This window comes from Tetrao urogallus, assembly GCF_951394365.1.
Source record: "Tetrao urogallus genome assembly, chromosome: 1".
Classification (NCBI taxonomy): domain Eukaryota; kingdom Metazoa; phylum Chordata; class Aves; order Galliformes; family Phasianidae; genus Tetrao; species Tetrao urogallus.
This window is the reverse complement of record NC_136813.1, coordinates 129,055,847-129,076,148: the sequence shown is the minus strand read 5'-3', so window position 1 is coordinate 129,076,148 and position 20,302 is coordinate 129,055,847. Positions and strand designations below refer to the sequence as shown.

The 20,302-nt window shown below is 39.8% G+C and overlaps 1 protein-coding gene across 6 annotated transcripts in view; it reads left to right on the top strand.

The window, feature by feature from the left end:
- Positions 1–887: 887 nt before the first annotated feature.
- Positions 888–20,302, top strand: part of BCAT1 (branched chain amino acid transaminase 1) — a gene marked incomplete at both ends in the record, with an annotated part of 39,829 nt that continues 20,414 nt past the window's right edge. For 3 of the 6 annotated variants that reach the window (XM_079549316.1, XM_079549317.1, XM_079549313.1), the window contains one exon: positions 16,826–17,014. In XM_079549316.1, the coding sequence (XP_079405442.1) occupies positions 16,904–17,014 (111 nt within the window). Of the gene's footprint in view, positions 957–1,636; positions 1,709–16,813; positions 17,015–20,179; positions 20,291–20,302 lie in introns of those variants that run through there. The other 3 variants (XM_079549314.1, XM_079549315.1, XM_079549312.1) reach the window with 2 other exon arrangements.

Genomic DNA, 20,302 nt, shown 5'->3' with positions numbered 1-20,302 from the left:
AGATCCTCCTTTAGTTAATGAGGAGAAGTCTGTAGTTGTGATTGCATGCCTCCCTATAGAAGGTTGAGCGGGAAGAACAAAAAAGAAGAACAACAGAGGAACAGAAGGGCTGAAGCTGATGGAATGAAAAGTCTGGAGGGTCATGATGGCCTCTCTGGGATTTTGGGAACAGAGAGAGAAGGAAGTGAGATCTGTAGCTGGGTGTTTGCTTTATCTTCTGTTGGTAGCAAGCCTGCTATCCATTAAAGGCCCGATGGAGATACCACTCTTTTCTCCTGTCTGCCGTACTCCTATGGTCTGCAGAAAGGGGGAAAATCATGCAGTTTGCTTTGTGTGCGTCCTGCTTTGCATCCCATGCAGCTCCAGCTCCTAGGATGTGGTGGCTGCTACAGATTCTGGGGGCCAGGTCTCCCTGGCACTGCCACCCACCTTGCATCCTTGGAGTGAAGTCTGCTCCCTGGAAAGCCCTTGAGGTACCAATATCAGACTGACCACAGGTTTCCAGTGTGCTTTTCCTTTAAAGAAATGAACTTTCGACATGGGGCTTCCTGGGCTGGGGCTTCCCAGCTGAGGCACAACACAGCTGATCAATGAGCCTGTCAGAGGCAGCTACCAAGTGATGAGGAGCCCAGACCCTTTTCTTGCACAGCTGATGCCTTTCAGCCTTGGCATCATCATCCCTTAGTGCCTCTGTCCTTCCTCACTGTTTCAGGCAGCCCTGTGACCAGTCTGACTGTCCCCGTGCCCACCCATCCCCTGCCACATCTCAGCATCTAGCTCACCCTTCCTCCACCCTCTCTCAGCAGTGGCTCTTCCCTCTAGTCATTCTCCACCTTCCCTTTGTGGCCCATCCCCCAGACATCAAAGATGCTGCTCAGAAACAAGAAATGCTGTCAAGCTTTTTTTGTCTCCTTCCATGCATGCTGTTGGTTTTAATATCACTGGCAAGGAAGGTGGTCCTCAAGCAGGAGGACCCACAAAGGCTGATGCTTTGAAAACAGGATTTTTGTTGTAGATAGATGGCTTGCACCTGTGCTTTTTGACCTTCTGTTGCTGAACAGAACAACTGTCACTTCTTTTCTTGTAGTTTTTTATTTTAATGTGATCAGTGGCAGGACAGTGAAGTTCAACATAATAGGTAATTCAAAATACTTTGAGTATGTATTTTTATAGATGAGTGTTCCTTATCACTGCCTTTGTTTAATAAAATCTTCCTCTCTCTTCTGTTCTGTTAGTCAGGCATTTCTGAGAAAAAGGAAAACCAAATCTTCTGGGATGAATGCCTTAGTAGAGGCAATGCGATCTGATGAAAATGTGTAAAAACATAATGTATTTACTCAGCTTTGAATAAAAGGTGTGTGATGCTGTCTATAGCCTTACTGCACTTCAGATTAATAATCCAGTCTAAGATGTTGTCACTCCTGCTAAAACTCAGCTATGCAAAGTAATGCAACTGAAGTAATACTGGAAGACGTAAGCCTGGAAGGCGGAAAATTATGCTAAGAAACTACCAAGAATGATCTTTCCAATATATTTACTGATAATTCATTCTATACAGTCTCTCTTAAAAATAATTAATTGAATGTGTATCAACCTTTCTGCAACACACATTGAATTCTATTTGTATTCCTTCTAGGGCTGTCAGAACAAGTGCATGGCCGGAGGATGTTCAGAGGAAGCAACAAAGCACATGACTGAGTCTTTCAAGGTACGTTGTTTGCTAGAACTTGAGTGCCTGAGGGATTTCAGTTGGTGGTGTCAGAGAGCATCCACAATGTGGCTGTGACCGTTTTGCAGGTGTTCTTTGTGTTGGTTTCTTTAAATATTATAATTCTGTAAGAAATTCTGTAAGTTTTTTTGTGTTTTGTTTTTGTTTTTTTTTTTTCCCCCCAAAGTCTACGTAACACTTTATTATTTGATAAACTTTAGCATCATCAATGGTTTTCAAAAGTAGTTTTTTTCCATCTGGTCTCAAAATTGCAGACCTACAGATCTCAGGACAGTAAAGCGCACAACAGCTCTGGCACGTTTTCAGCACTCAGCTAGCAAACAGTGCTATGACAGTAAGGAATGCTGAGCAGCTGCCAGGAACTGATGTGAAAATGAATCTATTTTTCTTTAATTTTATGTTTCAAACTGGGCTCAGTTAAGATACCATGGTTTTCCTTTGCCTTCTTACTGAACGTAGTATGTTAACTAGCAATTAATTTCAGACAATGTATGGACACAGATGTCAACTTAAAATTTTCTGTTGGAAACATAAAGTCCATCAAAATGTGTCCTTCTAAATTCTGCCTTATGTTCTTATTCCTTTTTATTCTCCCCTCTCCTTTATACTTCTTGTCTTTATTCCTTGTGTCACGCACGTAATTTTTCGTCCCCTTGCTTTGCCTGCTCTACAGTCTTTTAAAAGCCTCATCTATCTCTTGCATGTGTTTAAAAATAATACTCCAAAACTGTTGACCTCTCTTGTGCTTTTTCAGCAGTTCCTTTCCTGTTATTCCTGTTATTGTCAGCAGTAAATGAGATGAAATTCTAACAATACACTTTGTAACTGTAAAGTTCTTCCTGATTTTTTGGGCAGTGTCATGTTGTGTAGTCTTCTGAATTATGCTTAAGTAGTTATTTCCTTTTTAGCTGTCATGCTTTAACCAGTATGGAAAATAAATGCTGCAGAGTATGTGTGACCTCCTTGATAAGATTTATTCTGCTGCTAATCTCATCAAAAACAGCAAAGAAAACTTTAGAGCCCATGACTACAGGATTAAGACATGCAGCAACACGCCATCTAATTTTTTTCCCCTATTCTCAACCTTTCCCAGTTCCTCACTTCCTCATTTGTTTGTATTGTGTCTCTCTGGGAGTTTTGCACAAGGTTAGTTTTTTTTGTTTGTTTTTTTTTGTTTGTTTTTTTAGCATGACTTTTTAGCCCAAATATCTGCTTTGGCAAGTGGAACATAAACAGGCATCCATCTAGTTTCGAAACCCCAAGATTGCGCCTGTATAGACTGCAGAATTTTGTGGATTTGCCTTTAGCAAACAGACAAGATAGATCTCAATAGGTTCATTCAGTAGAGTGTACTAGTGTATTTAAAAGACAGAAGTTGCTTTACAGAAAGGAGAGTCTTGTGTAACTCTACTGTTTCCTCTCAGTTGTTGGCGGAGTCCAGAAGGAGCATAGGCAGAGTGACAACAATCTCTGTTAGTGTTTGGGTCATAGGTGAAGTGGGCATAAATTGAAGTAGACTTGAGACAGATTTAAATTTTACTGGCAGTCAAAAAGGTCCTTTTCCAAAGCTCCAAATATTGAGTGGCACAAGGTTGGATTTAATCCAGTTCATTTTCCATCTATGCTCGTATGTCAGCCAGCACAGCAAATCATTTTAGTATCCTGTGTGAGGGGAAGTATATACTAGCAGGTGGGACAGATGGTCATAAAGGGAATAAAGCTAGAAAAACAGCTGGCCTAGGCTGAAGTCTAATTTGTAAGTCCATTCCTGCCTTCTGACTGTGTTTCTGCAGATTAGCTGCAGTCACCAGAAAGGGGTGCAGCTTTTCAGAAAATATTGTACCGCAGGGCACGTGTGTGTGAAAGTTAGGGACTATTGCAGCTGCTTGCTGTGTCATACGGAATTGTTTGCAGACTGTTTAGCTTCATTATCAGATTATAAAGAAAAAAGCTTCATAAAGGAAAAGTAACATCAGACAAAAACAAAATAGCCTGGATTAATTCTAGGGAATTTCACAAGCACATCTGGGAAAGAAGGTTGTTTACAACTTAAACGATACATAGCGGTATTTCAAAAGAATCAAGTTGGCCCATGAAGCTGACTGTGCTAAAGCAAGCATCCAGTAACTGAGATAATCCAAGTTTCTGAGAATGGAAATGCAGTTAAAAGGGTATGGTATTGTTTTATGCTTGTATAAAACATACTATTTAAAGTGGATGATGTGAGTGTTGGAATGCCACGTTACCTCTCATTTCTTTTTAGAATGCAGTGCTGTGCTTTCTATGTAGAGAGAGCTTTCTTGACTTTTATTGTAGTTTCTATCTGACTTTAAAAGATGGAATCACAGTGTCCCTATATATTTGCAAAGGAAGGAAGGAATGTAACATACAGGATCTAGGGAGCAGTGAGTCACTATGCCAGTGGATTGCTGTTTTCAATTCTCATGGACTTCTGTTAAGTCAGTAGGTCAGAACTGGCTTTGTTTGTATTAACTGTGACAGTAATTCCTTAAGTTGACTCACTTTTCTAGTTAAAAGTCTAATCTGGACTGCTCTGTGATTTCCAAGATACTGACGTATTAGAGTTAACATATGACCAGTGATCCTGGAACAGATAAAAAATGTTGAAAAAAACAGCATTTGCTCTACAGTTTCCTGTATTGTATAAAACGTTCAATCTCCAGGAGTTACCTACCCAGCGCTTTCCTTCCACTAGGGTGAAATCTTCCTCTCTCCTTTCACATGTATGAAAATGCATACAAATGTGAAAGTACATATATAAACTGGTTGTGGTTTGTGACTGTAATCTAAGAAGCTATACTTGAAGCTTTTGTGCATTGTGAGCACTTCTAGGAGGAGCATTGAAGCCTCTAACTGAACATGTAGTCATCCTTTGTACCACTGAATGTATTTCAGAATGTTGAACTGAAAAATGCACGTATCTGATTTTGCTATTGTACATCATTTTGTGTTCAGTAGTACTTTGAAACAGCCATTTCTAAGGGACTTCACATCGACGATTCAAAATTTGATAAGCTCTTCAGTGCATTCATTCTTCTCATTGTATTACCACAAGGCAGAGGATGTTGTATGAGTAACGCAATGCTGTGTTTCCACATTCGTTCTAATTTGCTTTCTCTCAATGTGTGTATGAGCTCTGATTTTGAATTCATAATACCAAAGGCATCTTTGGTTGCCTTTTCTTTCTCTCATGTTGTCAATCCCTACAACGGAAAGATAATTTTTGTTTTTATGCAACTGTCATGGGATGCCTTTTCTCTTTTGGGAAACTGATATGTGAAATACGGTAAGGATGTATTATATAGTCTGGTTTTCCTTGTTTTGATTATCTGAAGCAATTTAAAATTAGCTGGAAATCTAATTAGCTTTTCATTGTGTTGCAGTTGTTAATGGTGCAAATCAGCTCTTCTAATTTTTAAAAGCAAAATGGTGCAGACCTTCCAGGGAATACTGGCTGTGCCAAAGCAGAATGAAGTAGCTGTACTTCATGAGTGGATCTGGATTGATTTGCTAATCTTATGAGTTGTGGCAGTGTAATGAAATATGTGTATGTGGAGTTTCTGTGTGTGAATGAATGGCTCCTCATGCTATTCCAAGTAACTACGAGCGTTCATGCACGGTCCCTGCAGGCAGAGCCAGTCCCAGGCTCCATGCCAGTGGGATGTGAGTCCGTGGCAGACTGAAGCTATGTGGGCCAGCCAGGACAGTGCTGGGCTCAAATAATCTCTGCTGAGATCTTGGACTTGCTAGGCTGAGAGCAGTGCTATGCTAATATGTTTGCACGGCTTCCAGTTTGACACGAGCTGGTGTCTAACTATGCAAGACAGCAGATAGAGTAAATTTGCTGTAATGATGTATGTCTTAGTATTTATTCCTTGTATTGCTGTGGCATTTTAGAGCCCAAGCTGTGATCTAACTGTTGTTGTGCTAAATATTTCACAACTTACAGCATGAAGATTATTTCCTCACTGTAGGTATAGCCTGCAGATAAATAGCCAAAATCATTGACAGTTTTTTCCACCGAGATCTAAAGCTGTAATGTATTTTACCTTTGAAATATGAAGAAAATGAAAATGTAATTCCACAGAAGGCAGACACTGCCAATTAAAGCTTTATGTACACTGATTTTTTTTTTACAGGGCTCTTAACACAGATGTAGCTGTTCCTTGTAACAGGACCTTCAGCTGCATGTTTTGAAACACGTAGCCTTTCACTGAATGACTGTGAGCTTGGATGGCTTTGTGCAAAACATTGTGCTGATTCTGTTTCTCTGCCTTGTTTCCCATTCTTGACAAATAATGTAATAGCACTGAAGATAAAGGTTGTATCTTCGTCTGGAAATATATTAAAATTGTAAATAAAGTCATATTACAGGACTAATCTAGGCGGTTGAGATTTAAGTTATATATTACTGCATTATGCCGCTTTTCTTGTTAAGTACTATATGTTAGAAAGAGTTGGAAACATTCTTCTTTTTTCCTGCAGAGGAAGATATCCCTATTTTCAAAACTGTATTTCAGTGGAAACCTCCCTAACAGTAGCATTTCCTACGTTTGTATTAATTAGACTTCGTTATTTATTGTGATTCACTGCCATGATTACACCACTCACTGAAACTCAAGTGACCCATCCATTCTGACATACCAAGCAGCTCAGCTTTTTTTTTCTTTCTTTTTTTTTTTTTTTTTTAGAAAAACATGGCCCTTATGAAACTGTTGCTGACAAATAAAGAATAAACAGTTCTCCAAGGCCGTTGTTGTTTAAAGAAAAATGTTTCCCTGCCGAATGTGCTTCCTTCCCTTCCAATGCAGCAATTACAAGCATAAAATGTAACATTTAAAATTGTCGTTTGATGAAACATCTATATAAATTCTGAACTAATTGGCTGTGTCATGGTGGCATAGCACTGGGATGTTGTGAGAGTTCCACTTCTTCAAGAGGTTGGGAAGAACATAGCACTTTTGTTCTCTTGTTTTGTTTTTTTTTAATTTGATCATATGGATCAAGAGAATGCTGAAATGTTTTTGGACACAAGATGTACATGCACTGTAGTTAGCAAATCCTGTATAAGGCTAACAAATATAAAGCAGTTTTACATGGTGTATATATTTTCATTTCTCTTCCTCTCTCCTTTGTTCTCAATTTGTCATGTTCTGCCAAAATCAATTAATTATTTACCTGTCAAAGCATATGGGCACTCAGTGAGGCTTTTCATCATGTTGCAGTTGTTGATTCTTCTGTTCCTTTTTTTTTTTTAAATGCCCCGTGTTTCCATTTTAAATACTCTATTAGACCTCATTTTGAATGTTAATTGATCAGATGAAACCCAATGTGTTGTTTCTTAGAACGACATGTCAGCTAGTCCATTTTCCTTCCCACTCACAGTGGGACTGTCACTGGCACCTGATAAGGTCAGCTGTGATTTATCTGCTTAGTGCCCTGCTGCCCTTCTCTGAGAAAATGTGTTTTTTTTCATGACCAGTCTGAACCTCCTAAGCTGAAGCTCTATCAGTTATTGTAGGCTGGGTCACGTTTGTGTAATTTCTGTGGCAGTGCACAGCTTTAGCCACTGTTGGCCAGGTTAGCAAGCTAAATGCCAAATCTGTTGTTGTAGCAGTCTTTAGGTTTGTAGCAGTATTTAGTGTTTGTGACGTGGCCGTTGGTTTAGAAAAGGTCCATCTGATTTTATCTTGAATCTGCTGACTTAGCTTTCCATCACTGGAAATAATGTTTGCCTTTTTTCATGTGTTGGATTGAAATGATTGGAGTGTAATAATATTATTAGACTGCAGTTTCTGAATGCATGCACCCTAGCAGAGGTTATACGTGCTGCAGAATTTCTTCAGGAGATTTACGATCAAATATATGTCCTTCACTTTCACCTGCCAAGCAGGAAACCAGCTACAGCAGAGAGAAAATTAAGTACCAAATGGTTTCTGACATTCTGCATCCACACAGACATTGCACAGAGCTGAGCAGCGCAGACTCTGTGCACAGGTGGAGGATGCACTGATGTTGGTCAGTATTGCTGTTGTCATTTGAAGGCAGATTGATTTTTCTAAATCAAGACTGTTGTCATCCAGTAGTAGCAGTAGATAGTGTCACCAGAGTAGCCAAGAAGTGCTGCTGAGCAATGGCAAGTATAATTCACCAAGATTTCTTCGTGGTAGGCTGAGGAATGATTTCCCAGCAGTCTACAGTTAGGTTTCTTTTGCTATGGGGCACCTCATCTCTACAGCAGCATTTGACAGCTGCCACAGCTTTATTCAGTTTTGGCTTGAATGGAGTTGGTGGCATGAAGGAGTTCTGTATTTGTCTCCAGATGACTAACAGCCCCCTAATCGCTACAGGCAAAAGCAAATAGGTTTTCTGAGCTGTAATAGAGAAACGGATATTCCCATTATCTGAAGTTGTAGGATTTGCAAATAAAGCTAATTGTCATCAGCAAAGAACTGGAGCTTTTAGCAAAGATAAAAGAAAAATGCTGGAAAAACAGCCAGAGAACAGTTATGCTCAGTTAAGTTATAGCACAAAGAAAGAGATACTTTATCTTCTTTTAAGTAGGAGCTTAAGAGCACGGAGATTGTGCAAGGCTCTTAGATAATTCTTTTTGTTTGTGTACTTATTTTTTCCCAAGGTGTGAAAAATAGTTTTTAAAATGCAAAATTTTAGCAGGGATTCCTTACATATAACTATGAAATGCATACAATGTGTGTTGTTTGTACTCATTTCCAAGAAGTCTTTATTTTCCCCAAATCTCATTGTGTTATGAAGTCCCAGGTCTAACATTAAATCTTTTCATTGTTGAACACATATAAACAGGAACTGAGATTTAGGAAGAGAATTTATTTTTTGGGTTTTTCTTTTCTATCAGGCTCCACTGGCCTTTCTGCTTGCTTCTGAAATCATCCCTGTCATCTACCTTTCGTGAACTAATGGCCTACAAGGCTAAAAGAATTTTATCTTAATCTCATATGTAGTACCTGTTTGTAGGGAACTACTGAATAGAAGGAATTTGCAAAACAGGGCAGTTTCTGTGGCAGATCAAACTGTGAAATTTATGGCAATTTATAAAACTTTCCTTCTGCCTACCAGCATGAGAAAGATGGAGTAAGAGAAAAAGACAGGTATGGTTAACTGAGATTTTAAAATTATTCCTTTAATCTCTGCAGAAGAGACTGTATGTGAAAGTACTTTATATTCCCAAAGGAGTTTTTTATTTTGAAATTCCATAGGAAATGATCCTTGTAGTTCCTTTTCAGCTTAGGATATTCCATGGAATGCCTCCTTTCCATAAATCCACCTTCCTGCATGTTTGCAATCTTATTAAACTAGGGGTAAGAAGATTTAATTGTAACTGCCCATTACTTGGGCATATGAGATTATGATTCTATTCTTGGCTGTCCACATAACATGTTTGTGAGTGGCCAGGTCACTTAGGCCAAATATTTACAATTTCTTTGTCTGAAATTTAGGTTTACAATTCATTTCTTCTATCAGTAAGGCTTCTTAAAACTAATGATGTGTGAAATAGAAATTACAGTATTTTCAGAACCCAGGAACAGTAGCATCTCTAATTTTTGTGCACCAAATTTATACTTCTGTATTTTTCATGCAGCATTATTCAAACATCTGAAGCACTGCACTGCTCTACAAAATTGTGGTATAAGTGAAATATCACAGATCTTGCTATTCCAGTTATGTGTCACAGGCCTCAGCTTGTGTTAGACTCAAACCTTCTTCTAGGCAAATGTTCTAAAAATGGAACATTGTGTTTATGCTACAATGGAGAAATACAGCAGTTGTAAGCAAGCAAAAGCACAGCAGCAGTAATAATGTTAACCAAAGTGCCAGAGGTTTTGAGGGAGCAGTATATACTAATAGTAAATAACATGAATAGTGTAAGTAGTTAATGTGCTCTTTTAGTAGGAAAGGGCCCTAGTCATGTATTTGTGGGAATGTTTGAATATGAATCTGAGAGGACTTCCTGTGGAAGGAATCGAGCTATTACAGAATTGCTGACTGTGATTTCACTTATCATTCTATATGGAATTGCTTCTTTCTGAGCAAAAGCTCCAGTATATCTACATTGTAGACATGAAGTGCTTTAAGTGCCAAAGAGGATTTTATGTAACTAAGCTGACCAGCAGTAGCAGAGAGCTGCAGCAAGTGGTCTTTCAGCCTAGACTGCATTAAAGCCTGCTCATACTCCCTTCCTGCCACCTGACAAGTGTTAGTAAACAGTAATAGTTAACATGACCAAAATGTAATAAGGCGTCACTGTCTCATTTTTGTTACCATGAGTAATGGTCCAACGTTGTGGTTTACTTTTTAGGTACTAGTCATATTTTAAATGTTTTATGTAATTCTTTGAAAAATGAGATACTAGATGACTGTTTTTAGTAGATCCAAAAATACCATTGGCTGGAGATAGACCCAGTTAAAATGAAATTAGAGTTTTCTTTAAGATTACCTTGATATCAAGCAGAAGATTTCCTTGTGATCTGCAGAAGTTCCTTTTCTTCATCTTTCTTTAAAGATATAGTAGATTTATAATAGATTTCTATATAGTATATAGAAATAGTTGACTTCTGAAACTTGTATCAGTGGAGAACAAACTAATGAGCAAGGGACAAAGACTGTAACAAAAACTACAATGAACAAACAACAACAACAAAAAAAACAAGAAAGGATTCCTAATCCATTTAAGTTAACCAAAGGAATAGAAATGCGTGTGGCTGTTAAGATTCAGGTAGTTTTGCCTCCCTTACAATCCAAACTTTTGCAAAGATGGAGGAAAGGGCCTTGATTAGCTTAAATGACCTTTGGATCAGATCAAGGGAGTTGGTGCAGGACAACATTTGAGTAAATATGGAAAAACTCAAAATGTAGTTAGTGCCATTGAAATCAATTGCATTTTGCTGTATCCATGTGCTTGTGTGTTTTGTAGGCCTTTTTTTTCTTGTGCTTTCTCTACAAGCTAGCCTGACTGTAGCTTTCCAGCCCTTTAATGTAACTTCTGATGCATTGTGGGAGCTTCAGATTGCATTTTAAGCGTGCCCTTTTCATCCTCCAAGGCAAGAAGTTTAAGTCAGTTCCAACCAAATATCTGTTACATCATTAGAGCAAGACAGTTTTTTGTGCTGCCTGCCTACTATTGCAAATCAAACATTCCTGCATCAGAGATGGAGCATCCATCAGGTGAGGGGAAAGGTTATAGAAGTCAATAATGTGCTTCTTTCCCTCCTCCCTTTCTTCCTGTTGCTTGAGGGGCGCAGCAGAAGTTCATCCTTTAGTTTGACAAATATTTGATAAATATCTCTTATGAATAGTTTAGATACATGCCTTGCAGAGGATGGCGTCCAGACAAAGCTAGACAAAGTCCTTCTGGCCATATTTTTGGTTGCTTCCATGATTGATTCACAAGTGATTCAGAGCCTTGCCTCCCTTTTGGTTTGTCACTTGTTCTGTTTTTTATTACGCAGTGTACTGTCAACCTGATGCAATATTTCCAGGCCCTAGTCCAATTACATGTGCTAACAAGTATTCCCAAATGGAGTTTCATGGAAACCTTATGTTGAAAAATTTCTGGGTATTCTCCCTGAGGCTGCAGAATATAGTTTTATATTTTGGTTCTTTCTCTCTCTCTCTCTCTCTCTTTTTATAATAGGAAAATTAGAATTTTCTTCCTGCTTGGCATAAGTTCCATTTTCAAGCCTCAGGCTCTGCAATAATTTAAAATAGTAATGACAATAAAGTGATTGTAGGATAGTTTATTTTACTGTTTATACTTGTAAACTAGTAATAAATTCCTAAGAATTTATTTAACTGTCTTATTCTGTTTAGAGTTAACATAATCATTATTGATCTTATTGTTTATGCTTAGACTTTATTACTGTGATCAGTCGTACCTGTCTTAGCTCTGTGCAGAAAGTGATGGTCTCTGCCCCAGAAAACAAGCAGTCTTTTTTAAAGAATGTGACATGAGAAAATAAACAAAAGCAAAGGGCAGTGGTTTGCCCAAGATCAGCACAGAAATCTCTCATTTTTTGCTTAAATAGACTGTACTGCTGTCATGTCTGCTAATGACTAGTGGATAGAGCTGAGAGATAGTAAGTCAGGCAAATTGAGAGCAAAATAAGAACTGCAAGAAGAGGTTGCCTCCACTGGAGCAGTATTCAGTGTTTCTATTTCTAAGGCAAGACGTAGGAATAGGCAAACAACTTAGTGTTTGTTTTCTCCCAGTGGAGGAGAAAATAACTGGTTACCCTAAAAAGATGCACAGCCCTTGTGACCTTTTCCCACTTCCTGCAGCAGCACTGCGGCTGTCTGGTCTGATGCCCTGATGGAGGAGCTGGCGTGTCATCCCTGATTTCTCAAGTTTGGCAATAGCTTGGTACAAGCTATGCTCGTTTGTTCGGTACTGGCTGTTAAACATGATTCACAACATCAGCCTACAGAAAGTAGGACTATGTGATGAGCACTCTTCTGGATCAGGTTGCTGTTCTCTGTGGCAGCTCAGAATAGCTGCTCTGTGGAAGCACTTCTGTGTTTCCATGCTAGCCTGAACCCTGCCACAGGAGGCTGCTGGCCTGGTGCCCAGTGACAGAACAAGAGGCAGTGGGTACAAACTGGAAGATAGGAAGTTCCATCTGAACACAAGGACGATATCATTACTGTGAGGGTGACAGAGCACTAGAACAGTGCCCAGGGAGGCTGTGGGCTCTTCTCTGGAGATATTCAGAACCTGCTTGGACACTTTCCTGTACAGCCTACTGTAGGGAATCTGGCTTTAGCAGGGGAGTTGTGCTGGATGATCTCCAGAGGTCCCTTCTAAACCCTACCACTCTGTGATTCTGCAAGTATCCATAGGATGAGCTTTCTCAGCCTGCTGAGAAAATTGCTTAGGTCAGCAAGAAATAGGGGCAACATTCCGCCACCTGCACCTTGACATATGGAAGGAGATATGGAAGAGCCTCTCTAGTCGGCTCTTGTGAGGCCCCATCTGGAGTACTGTGTCCAGGTGTGGAGCCCTCAGTACAAGAAAGACATGGAGATTTTGGAAAGGGTCCAGAGGAGGGCGACTAAGATGATCAGGGGGCTGGAGCACCTCCCCTATGAGGACAGGCTGAGGGAGTTGGGCTTGTTCAGCCTGGAGAAGAGAAGGCTGCGGGGTGACCTCATTGCAGCCTATCAATACCTGAAGGGAACCTACACCCAGGAGGGGAGTAAACTCTTCAAAAGGGCTGACAATAGCAGGACTAGGGGAAATGGATCCAAGTTGAAGGAGGGAAGATTTAGGTTGGACGTTAGGGGGAAGTTCTTTACAAGGAGAGTGGTTAGGCCCTGGAACGGGCTGCCCAGGGAGGTTGTGGATGCCCCGTCCTTGGACGTGTTCAAGGCCAGGTTGGACGGGGTCCTGGGCAACCTGATCTAAATGTATATGTTTGGCCCTGCTAGGCAGGGGGGTTGGAACTACATGATCCTTGAGGTCCCTTCCAACCCGGGTGATTCTGTGATTCTGTGAGAAGGAGCTAAATGAGCTACAGAAGAAAGGTGGCGATCCGCTCCTTGACACAGCAAGGCCAAAAAAAAACCCAACTTGCTAAGATAAGAGAGCATTTCAGATTCCAGAGGCTGTGGAAAGTGGCTTGTTGCTTCGCCTAGTTAGTATCCCAGCCTGCTTCCCCAGCACTGCTTCTCCATGCAGTACACATGTCCTCTCCTTAGCCTGCCACACAGAGGCAGCCTCATGTTAAGGTGGACAGGCAGAAGGTGTTGAGGGAGGTAGCTCTTCCAGCAGGAAGAATGGATTCCTGAAACAGGGTTGTGTGTCTTGGGAAGCATCCAAGAGAAGGCAATGATGAAGATGCAGCAGCCAGAAGGGCTGAAGGGCAGGAAAACAACATCCTCAGCTCTGGTGCTCTCCTCCTCATAACTATCTCGTTTTGTCCCCTGATCTGAACCCCTGAGCCTGGTTCTGCTCAGCTCCTCCAGCTACACTTTGTTGCCTCTCCCCTCTACAGTAACTCCTTGTGTTCTTTGTAATCTCTTCCTCAAAATCTGCTCTGTGTCTGCAATCACATTCACAGGAGCATAGCCAAAACAAGTTACTCAATTTTGTCTATGCTTCCTTATCTGTTACTGCATCAGAAGGCCCTAATCTTTCCTAAGATATGCTTAAAAACTCAGCATAACTAATTAATAATTAAAGTTGCTTTGTGATCTTAAATGATTCACTTTGACTAGCAGTCAGGGAGGTTACCCGTTTCACAAGAGATTAGTCTTATGGTGTGACGTTGGTGTTTTGAGGATGTCTGCTGAAACTTGCTATTAGGGTTAGGTACCGTGTAAGGCTGCATTACAGCTGAGACTGTTAGTTCTGTTTGTACATACAAGTAAATGACCGAAATGTTTGGCCCAGAATAGTGCTTTGAAAAATTCAGGTGTGTGAAGTGAGTTACCCATTATACTCAGTACAACTGCTCCTCAATATACTGCTTATGGTCTAGTAGTTTCTGTGTGGTGAAAACAGCCACACCTAATGACATTTGGGAAAGAGCAGGATGAAATAAATAATCTCTCAACCTGGACATCTCTGTAGGGTTTAGTAATGGGCATAACAGCTCGGACTGTCCAGAGGCTACTGTCAGCTCCAAATCCCCTTATGCCTATTGCAGAGGCTGGATAGAATGAACACCAAAGTGACATCTTGGCTACGGGCACAAGAATATCTTGCTACGGCTTTGGGTAAAATTGACACTGATCAGCATGTCAAGTTAATTTGACTTAGTTCATAATTTGCAAGATGTGTTTTGATCAAATGATGAATTTTAGTTTCAGGAGGTCATAATACATCTTCATTGTTTGGGCTGGTTAAAGCTTTGCTCTGGAAGTCATGTTGGTATCAGCAGGCGCTTCTCAGATAAGAGGCCAAGGCTGCACTGTGCGAGGAAGGGATACCCCTAAGGATGGGCTCTCCAACCACTCCCAGCCTCACTGGTTTGATTGCTTGGCATGATGTTATTATCACTCACATAACAGAGACTCTTTCCGAGGATCTTTTGAACTCCAGGTCCGTCAAGCTGGAGGAATACCTTTGGTGACAAAACTGGGTCAAATAAATACCAAATGCACCCACAAAAGGATATTTGTGCTTATGGCTGCAGCTTGCTGTTCCCTCTGTGTGCACTTGTGGGCCTGTTAGAAGAGCCACTTTAAAATCCTTCATTGCCCTTAAAGGATATTTGTTAATAGTTAAGCTTATCAAGCTGTATAAAAAGCTGTCTTACAACTAGCTGTGGTGCTGCAAATGAGGATGAAAGAAACTGGTAAAAATCAGCACATGGATGGGATTTGTAAAGGGTCAAGACTGCATACGATAATTCCCATCCTCAAACCAGTTCAGTGTAAAGGTAATCACCTTAATGAAAGTGACCTGAGCTTAGACAGGAGTCCTGACTTCAGGGAGTGCCGTTAATTCCACTGGCAGTATGAATTCTTTAGAAGCTGAGATTGAAGCATCTTTGCCCTGAGATGAAGCCAATGATGTAATTGTGTTCTAATTTCTTACTTAAGCCCCATCAACAGCCTACTCCTCCATAAGTGTTTTCCTCAACACAAAATTGCATTGTGTAGAACTCCAAACACTCCTTTGTGGCTTTAATTTTCATTCACAGTCTTCTGTGATATTTTTTTCAGAGTGCATAATAAGAGGTTATAAGGTAAGATTCATTTTTATTTTCAAGACATCGTTATTTCCTGCTTTTTCCATTGGAGCATTGACTGTCTGCAGGATAAAGGGTTTTAAGAGTATTTATATACTCTTGTAAAACTCAAGAGTTTTAAGAGAATTTGTTGTTTCCTCAGTTTATGCATTAGTTCAGCCAGGCTAATGCACTGTAATATCCACACAAGTCCTGTAATTGGAGATAGTTTGAAACAAGCTTTTAGCTACTCATGTGCTCCGGCTCTAAGTTAATTTCACATCTAAGCTATTAGAGAGAACAACAGCAACAAATACTGCCAATATGAAACAGGCCACTGTTCATTAAAGACCTCTCGAAAACCAGGTTATTTACAGAGACGAGTGTGTGTGTGCTCTTTATCAAAAGTTTGAGACTGATCTTTTTGCGTTTTGTAAAGTGCATGCTGGGTCTGAAAAGTCAAAATCAGTGGTACCTCTGGCAGACCTGTTTATTAGTGCTCATGCAAGTACTTGAACAAGTATCTGGTTACTTGCATTCTAGTCTATTCTTTATGAGCACAGAAGAGTAAGGTTTCTCGTGGGGGTCTGCAATGTGTTGTGAGTCTTGTTAGAAAAGAACATGGAGCTTCACATGGGATTGCTTTTTGAGTTCTCCCTTGCTCTCTGACTGGAACAGCTTAAATGTTTAGATACTGTAGAAAGGAGAAAGTGGATTGAGCTCTGTGCACTTCATAGCCTTCTCCAATTGTTTTACTCCTTTATGTGTATGAGGGAGAGTGACTTGCTAGAGATCTTGCTTTCCTTCTTCCCGTTGTTCTCAACAATGACAAACACCATCCAAGCTTCTATAAAAAACTTTACCTGTTTCCCCGCCTAAACCAGTTACAAAAATCTATGGTGTATTTCTGCGGCTAATCTCTGCAGCTTGCAAGGGAAAGTTGCTACTGTTCATGCAGGGAAACATACAGCCTTCTTTCTAGGAAAATACAAATGTGGCAGACGTGCTAACATGACCCAAGTAATCTGCTGACTCTGATCTCTGTCGTAGAAATTTTTGTCTGGTAATTTTCTGTTTATCTGTGTGTTTTGTTGTTTTTTCTTCACCTTGTACTGCTTCCTCTACTTAAGAGTGCTTCAGATAATGCTAACACCTTCCAGTCTAAGCAGCGCTCTACATGTACACGCACAGAAATACCTTACCAGTTACCTAGAGGTAGCCACCGTTAACAGTTCTGTCAATTAATATATTTGCAGATTTGAAATATTATATTTGTCCATGTTCACTGATGTGGGCTCATTTTTAAATAAGTCTGATTTCATTATTTTGTGTACATTTTGGTTTCATGTTCCTCCAGGCTTCAGACTTGATTATCACCCCAGCTACGACTCTCAAGGAAAAACCAGACCCAAGTGGTTTGGTATTTGGAACTGTGTTCACTGATAATATGCTGACAATTGAATGGTCCTCGGCTTCAGGATGGGAGAAACCTTGTATTAAACCACTTCAGAACCTCTCCTTGCATCCAGCCTGTTCATCTCTGCATTATGCTACTGAAGTGAGTACTGAGTCCTTTTGGAAACCTCGACTTTGTTTCATTAGCTTCTGAAACCATCGCTTTGTAATACACGGACAGTTAATGCCTTAGTATCCAGGTACTTTTTGAGCTGTTAGTGATGTCCTTCCAGAATATTTCCCTTATTTATAATAGGATTATGTTTATGTTGATAAAACTCAGATTTGACTCTGGTGTGTGGAGTCCAGCTCAATTTCATAGCCTGCTTGAAAGTGAGCACTTTCTTATATGGTGTCGAATTCATTTGATGAGGCATTCAATCTCACTGTCAGAGGATCAGTCTAGTTGCTGTCGTTGATGTAACTTAGTGAAGCCCTGGATAAAACTGTTGAGATTCTAAGAGCAGCTTTAATTTGGGGACTGAATGTGCACTTTGTGAAGCTAATTTTAAGTTGTTTTGAAGGTCCATGGCTTGGATTGTAGGATAGACTAGGCAGATGCTTGTTTCCAAACAAGTCTGGAGAGCTCCAGACAAGATCTGAGGCATTCAGCATATCCAGCTATATTCAAGCAGAAAATATTCAACAAGGAACTTTGGAAAATGAAATGTTGAGTCGGAAACCAGCGTGGTTAATAGTTTCCATGCCTAGCTGCTTTCTGTCTAAAGCTGCTTTTTGTGTCTCCAGAGCAGCTTTGGCTGTACTCACATCTATGTGAGAGCCTTGCTAGGATACACTGAACTACATGTGAGCGTAGAGTGGAAATGGAAGCCTGCTTCTCCTTCCACCTATGAGTAGGTGGGGGTCTGATGTTAGTGGAGATGATTATGCATCTTTATTATTTTGTCTTTTTTTTTTTTTAATTATTATTATTATTTTTTGGTAATGGAAGGGAAGGATCAAGCATTTCCCTTCTTTCCCTTCTTATTTGAGCTCCTACCTTCACCGTTTTTTGCGTTTGCTGTTTTTTCTCACCTAGTCACCAAGCCTCCAAAAGTCCTGTGTCAATTATAATAGGCCCTTGTCATTAATGGTGCAGCTCTTGATCTGCCCAAGGAGCAAGAAACCACGCTGGAGTCCCAAATCTATATTTCACTCTTAGTAGCATATTACTTTAATGCTTGGCCTCTGGCCCAGTTTGAAATCATTGCTAATATGAATATGCTCTTATTTTTTTCCATTTTTTTATTCTTTTACCCTTACTGCATCACGTTTCCTCTAGACAAGAGGACAGACAGAGGAGAATCTGGTGCCAATGCTGTGGCTCAATGAATACGCAGTGGGTATAATAAAAATGATGAATTTGGCATTCCCTCCCCTTTTTCCTTGCCCTTCATGATGCAGTGTGATAGACTGGATCTGCTGAACTTCAGATCCAGCTCCTGTGATGTACAGATGCCAGACAGTATTGTTTGCACACTACTGTAGTGACTAACCATCAAGCAACTGTAACAGTTGCTTTTATTCACGTTAGGCATTTCTGGAGCACATCACTGTCTCCCTTTGTAATGAGCAAGAGGTTTTGCTGAGCTCTGGAAGGTTAAAACTTTTTGGAACAAAAGATTTAACAGCTTGAGAAGACTTTGTGTTTCAGTACTGAAGTAATTCTTATTTCTCTCAAACCATTGATCAAATCTTAGTAGTAACATTCCTTCCTTTTCCCTTTCATTAAAAGTTCTATAAATGTTTTTGGGAGAAGGGTGGGGGGAAACAACTGTTCTGTGATAAGAACATGTAGCATTATGGAAATGTGGTATTAGCTAATAACACAATAAAAATCATATCCAGGTATCAACCGTTACACCAGCTATGCCATTGCTTACTAAGATAGATATTTGTTTTATTTATTATTTTTCTTGTAGCTGCAATCTTAGGAACTGTTTAAATTTCAAAACAATGTACAAAACTTTTAGTAAGGTTGGCATTAAGATAGAAATATGGTACAGATTGAAGACAAAAAGTGCTGGGTTCTAATTCTAGTTCTGCTGCATAACTGTATGTATCTAAGGAAAATTGCCGGGATTCCTGCAACCCAGTTACAACCCAATTAAAATTTGTCATGTGGAAAGACCTAACTCTGTCAAGGGACCATACAAAAGCGTTCTGAACACTGCATTTCAGTGATCCTAATGGGAAAAGGTTGTAGAATTTGATAATAATGAAGAGTGTTGTATTAAAAGCACTATACAAAAATACAGAGTTCTTTTTCCAGAATCAAAAATCTGCATATGCAGTCTTCTAACCATATAGAATGTATTTCCAGACATTTTGGGGGAAGCAAAAGAATAGAAGTGATGCAATTGAATTTATGGGACTTCTAGAGAAATTTACTGTACAAAGAAATGCTTCAGAAAATAGGCTCTAAAAATCTAAAATCTGTAAGCATGAATGACCCTTCAATACTTAACCTAAATAGTAATTTTACATAAGTATGTATCAGTGTGAAATTATGTAATACATGGGTGATCTACCTATAATTAAAACTGAAAATTATCAGTCTATAACTGCAAATAACTGGATATTCTGTGGGCATTTGGGTGCCTTTGCTGTTGCTTGTATACACTGTAGAGTATTCTACTGGGAGGGCACTTTTGGGACGAGTTTCTGGTGAACTTTCTGTCAATGCTAACCACCTACATTCTTACCGTTTGATGGGGTAATTGTGACAAAGTTTCCTTTAATGTAGAGAAAAACCATTCACCTGCATTCTTCCTCTAGTACAAAGCTGGTGCACCTATCTCACAAGCTAACTAAACCCCATTCTACAGCATAGGGACATATGGGGGAAATGAATGACCAAGATTTTGCTGCAGCTACACTAAAATCTGCAACAGAACTTTTCTATAAGAAAGAATATTGTTTTACTTCAGCCTTTGATATCAGTCAAGATATGAGGGCACAGTTAAGTCAAACACATGCTACAAATTTTAATGGTGGTAACCAAATTACGAATTATCAGTAAGTTCCCTGACAGGAATATGTATGAGAAGCATGGATAACTCATCTTTTTTATACAAACATCATAATGCTGCTTTACAGGAGTGTGTTGCAAAGATTAAGTGGTTAGCATTTATGCTTTGAGTACTGTGAGCAGGAAAGTGAAGTTCGTTCGTTTCCAAAAAGCATGTCCTACTTTTACTCGGGTCATCATGGGATAGCATGCCTCAATTACTATTTGATTTCTTTTCCCTCCTTTTTGGCTTGGTAGTTGTTTGAAGGATTGAAGGCCTACCGTGGAGTGGATGGCAAAATCCGCCTGTTCCGGCCAGGCCTCAACATGGACAGGATGGCACGATCAGCAAGACGAATGACTCTGCCAGTACGTAGCTAA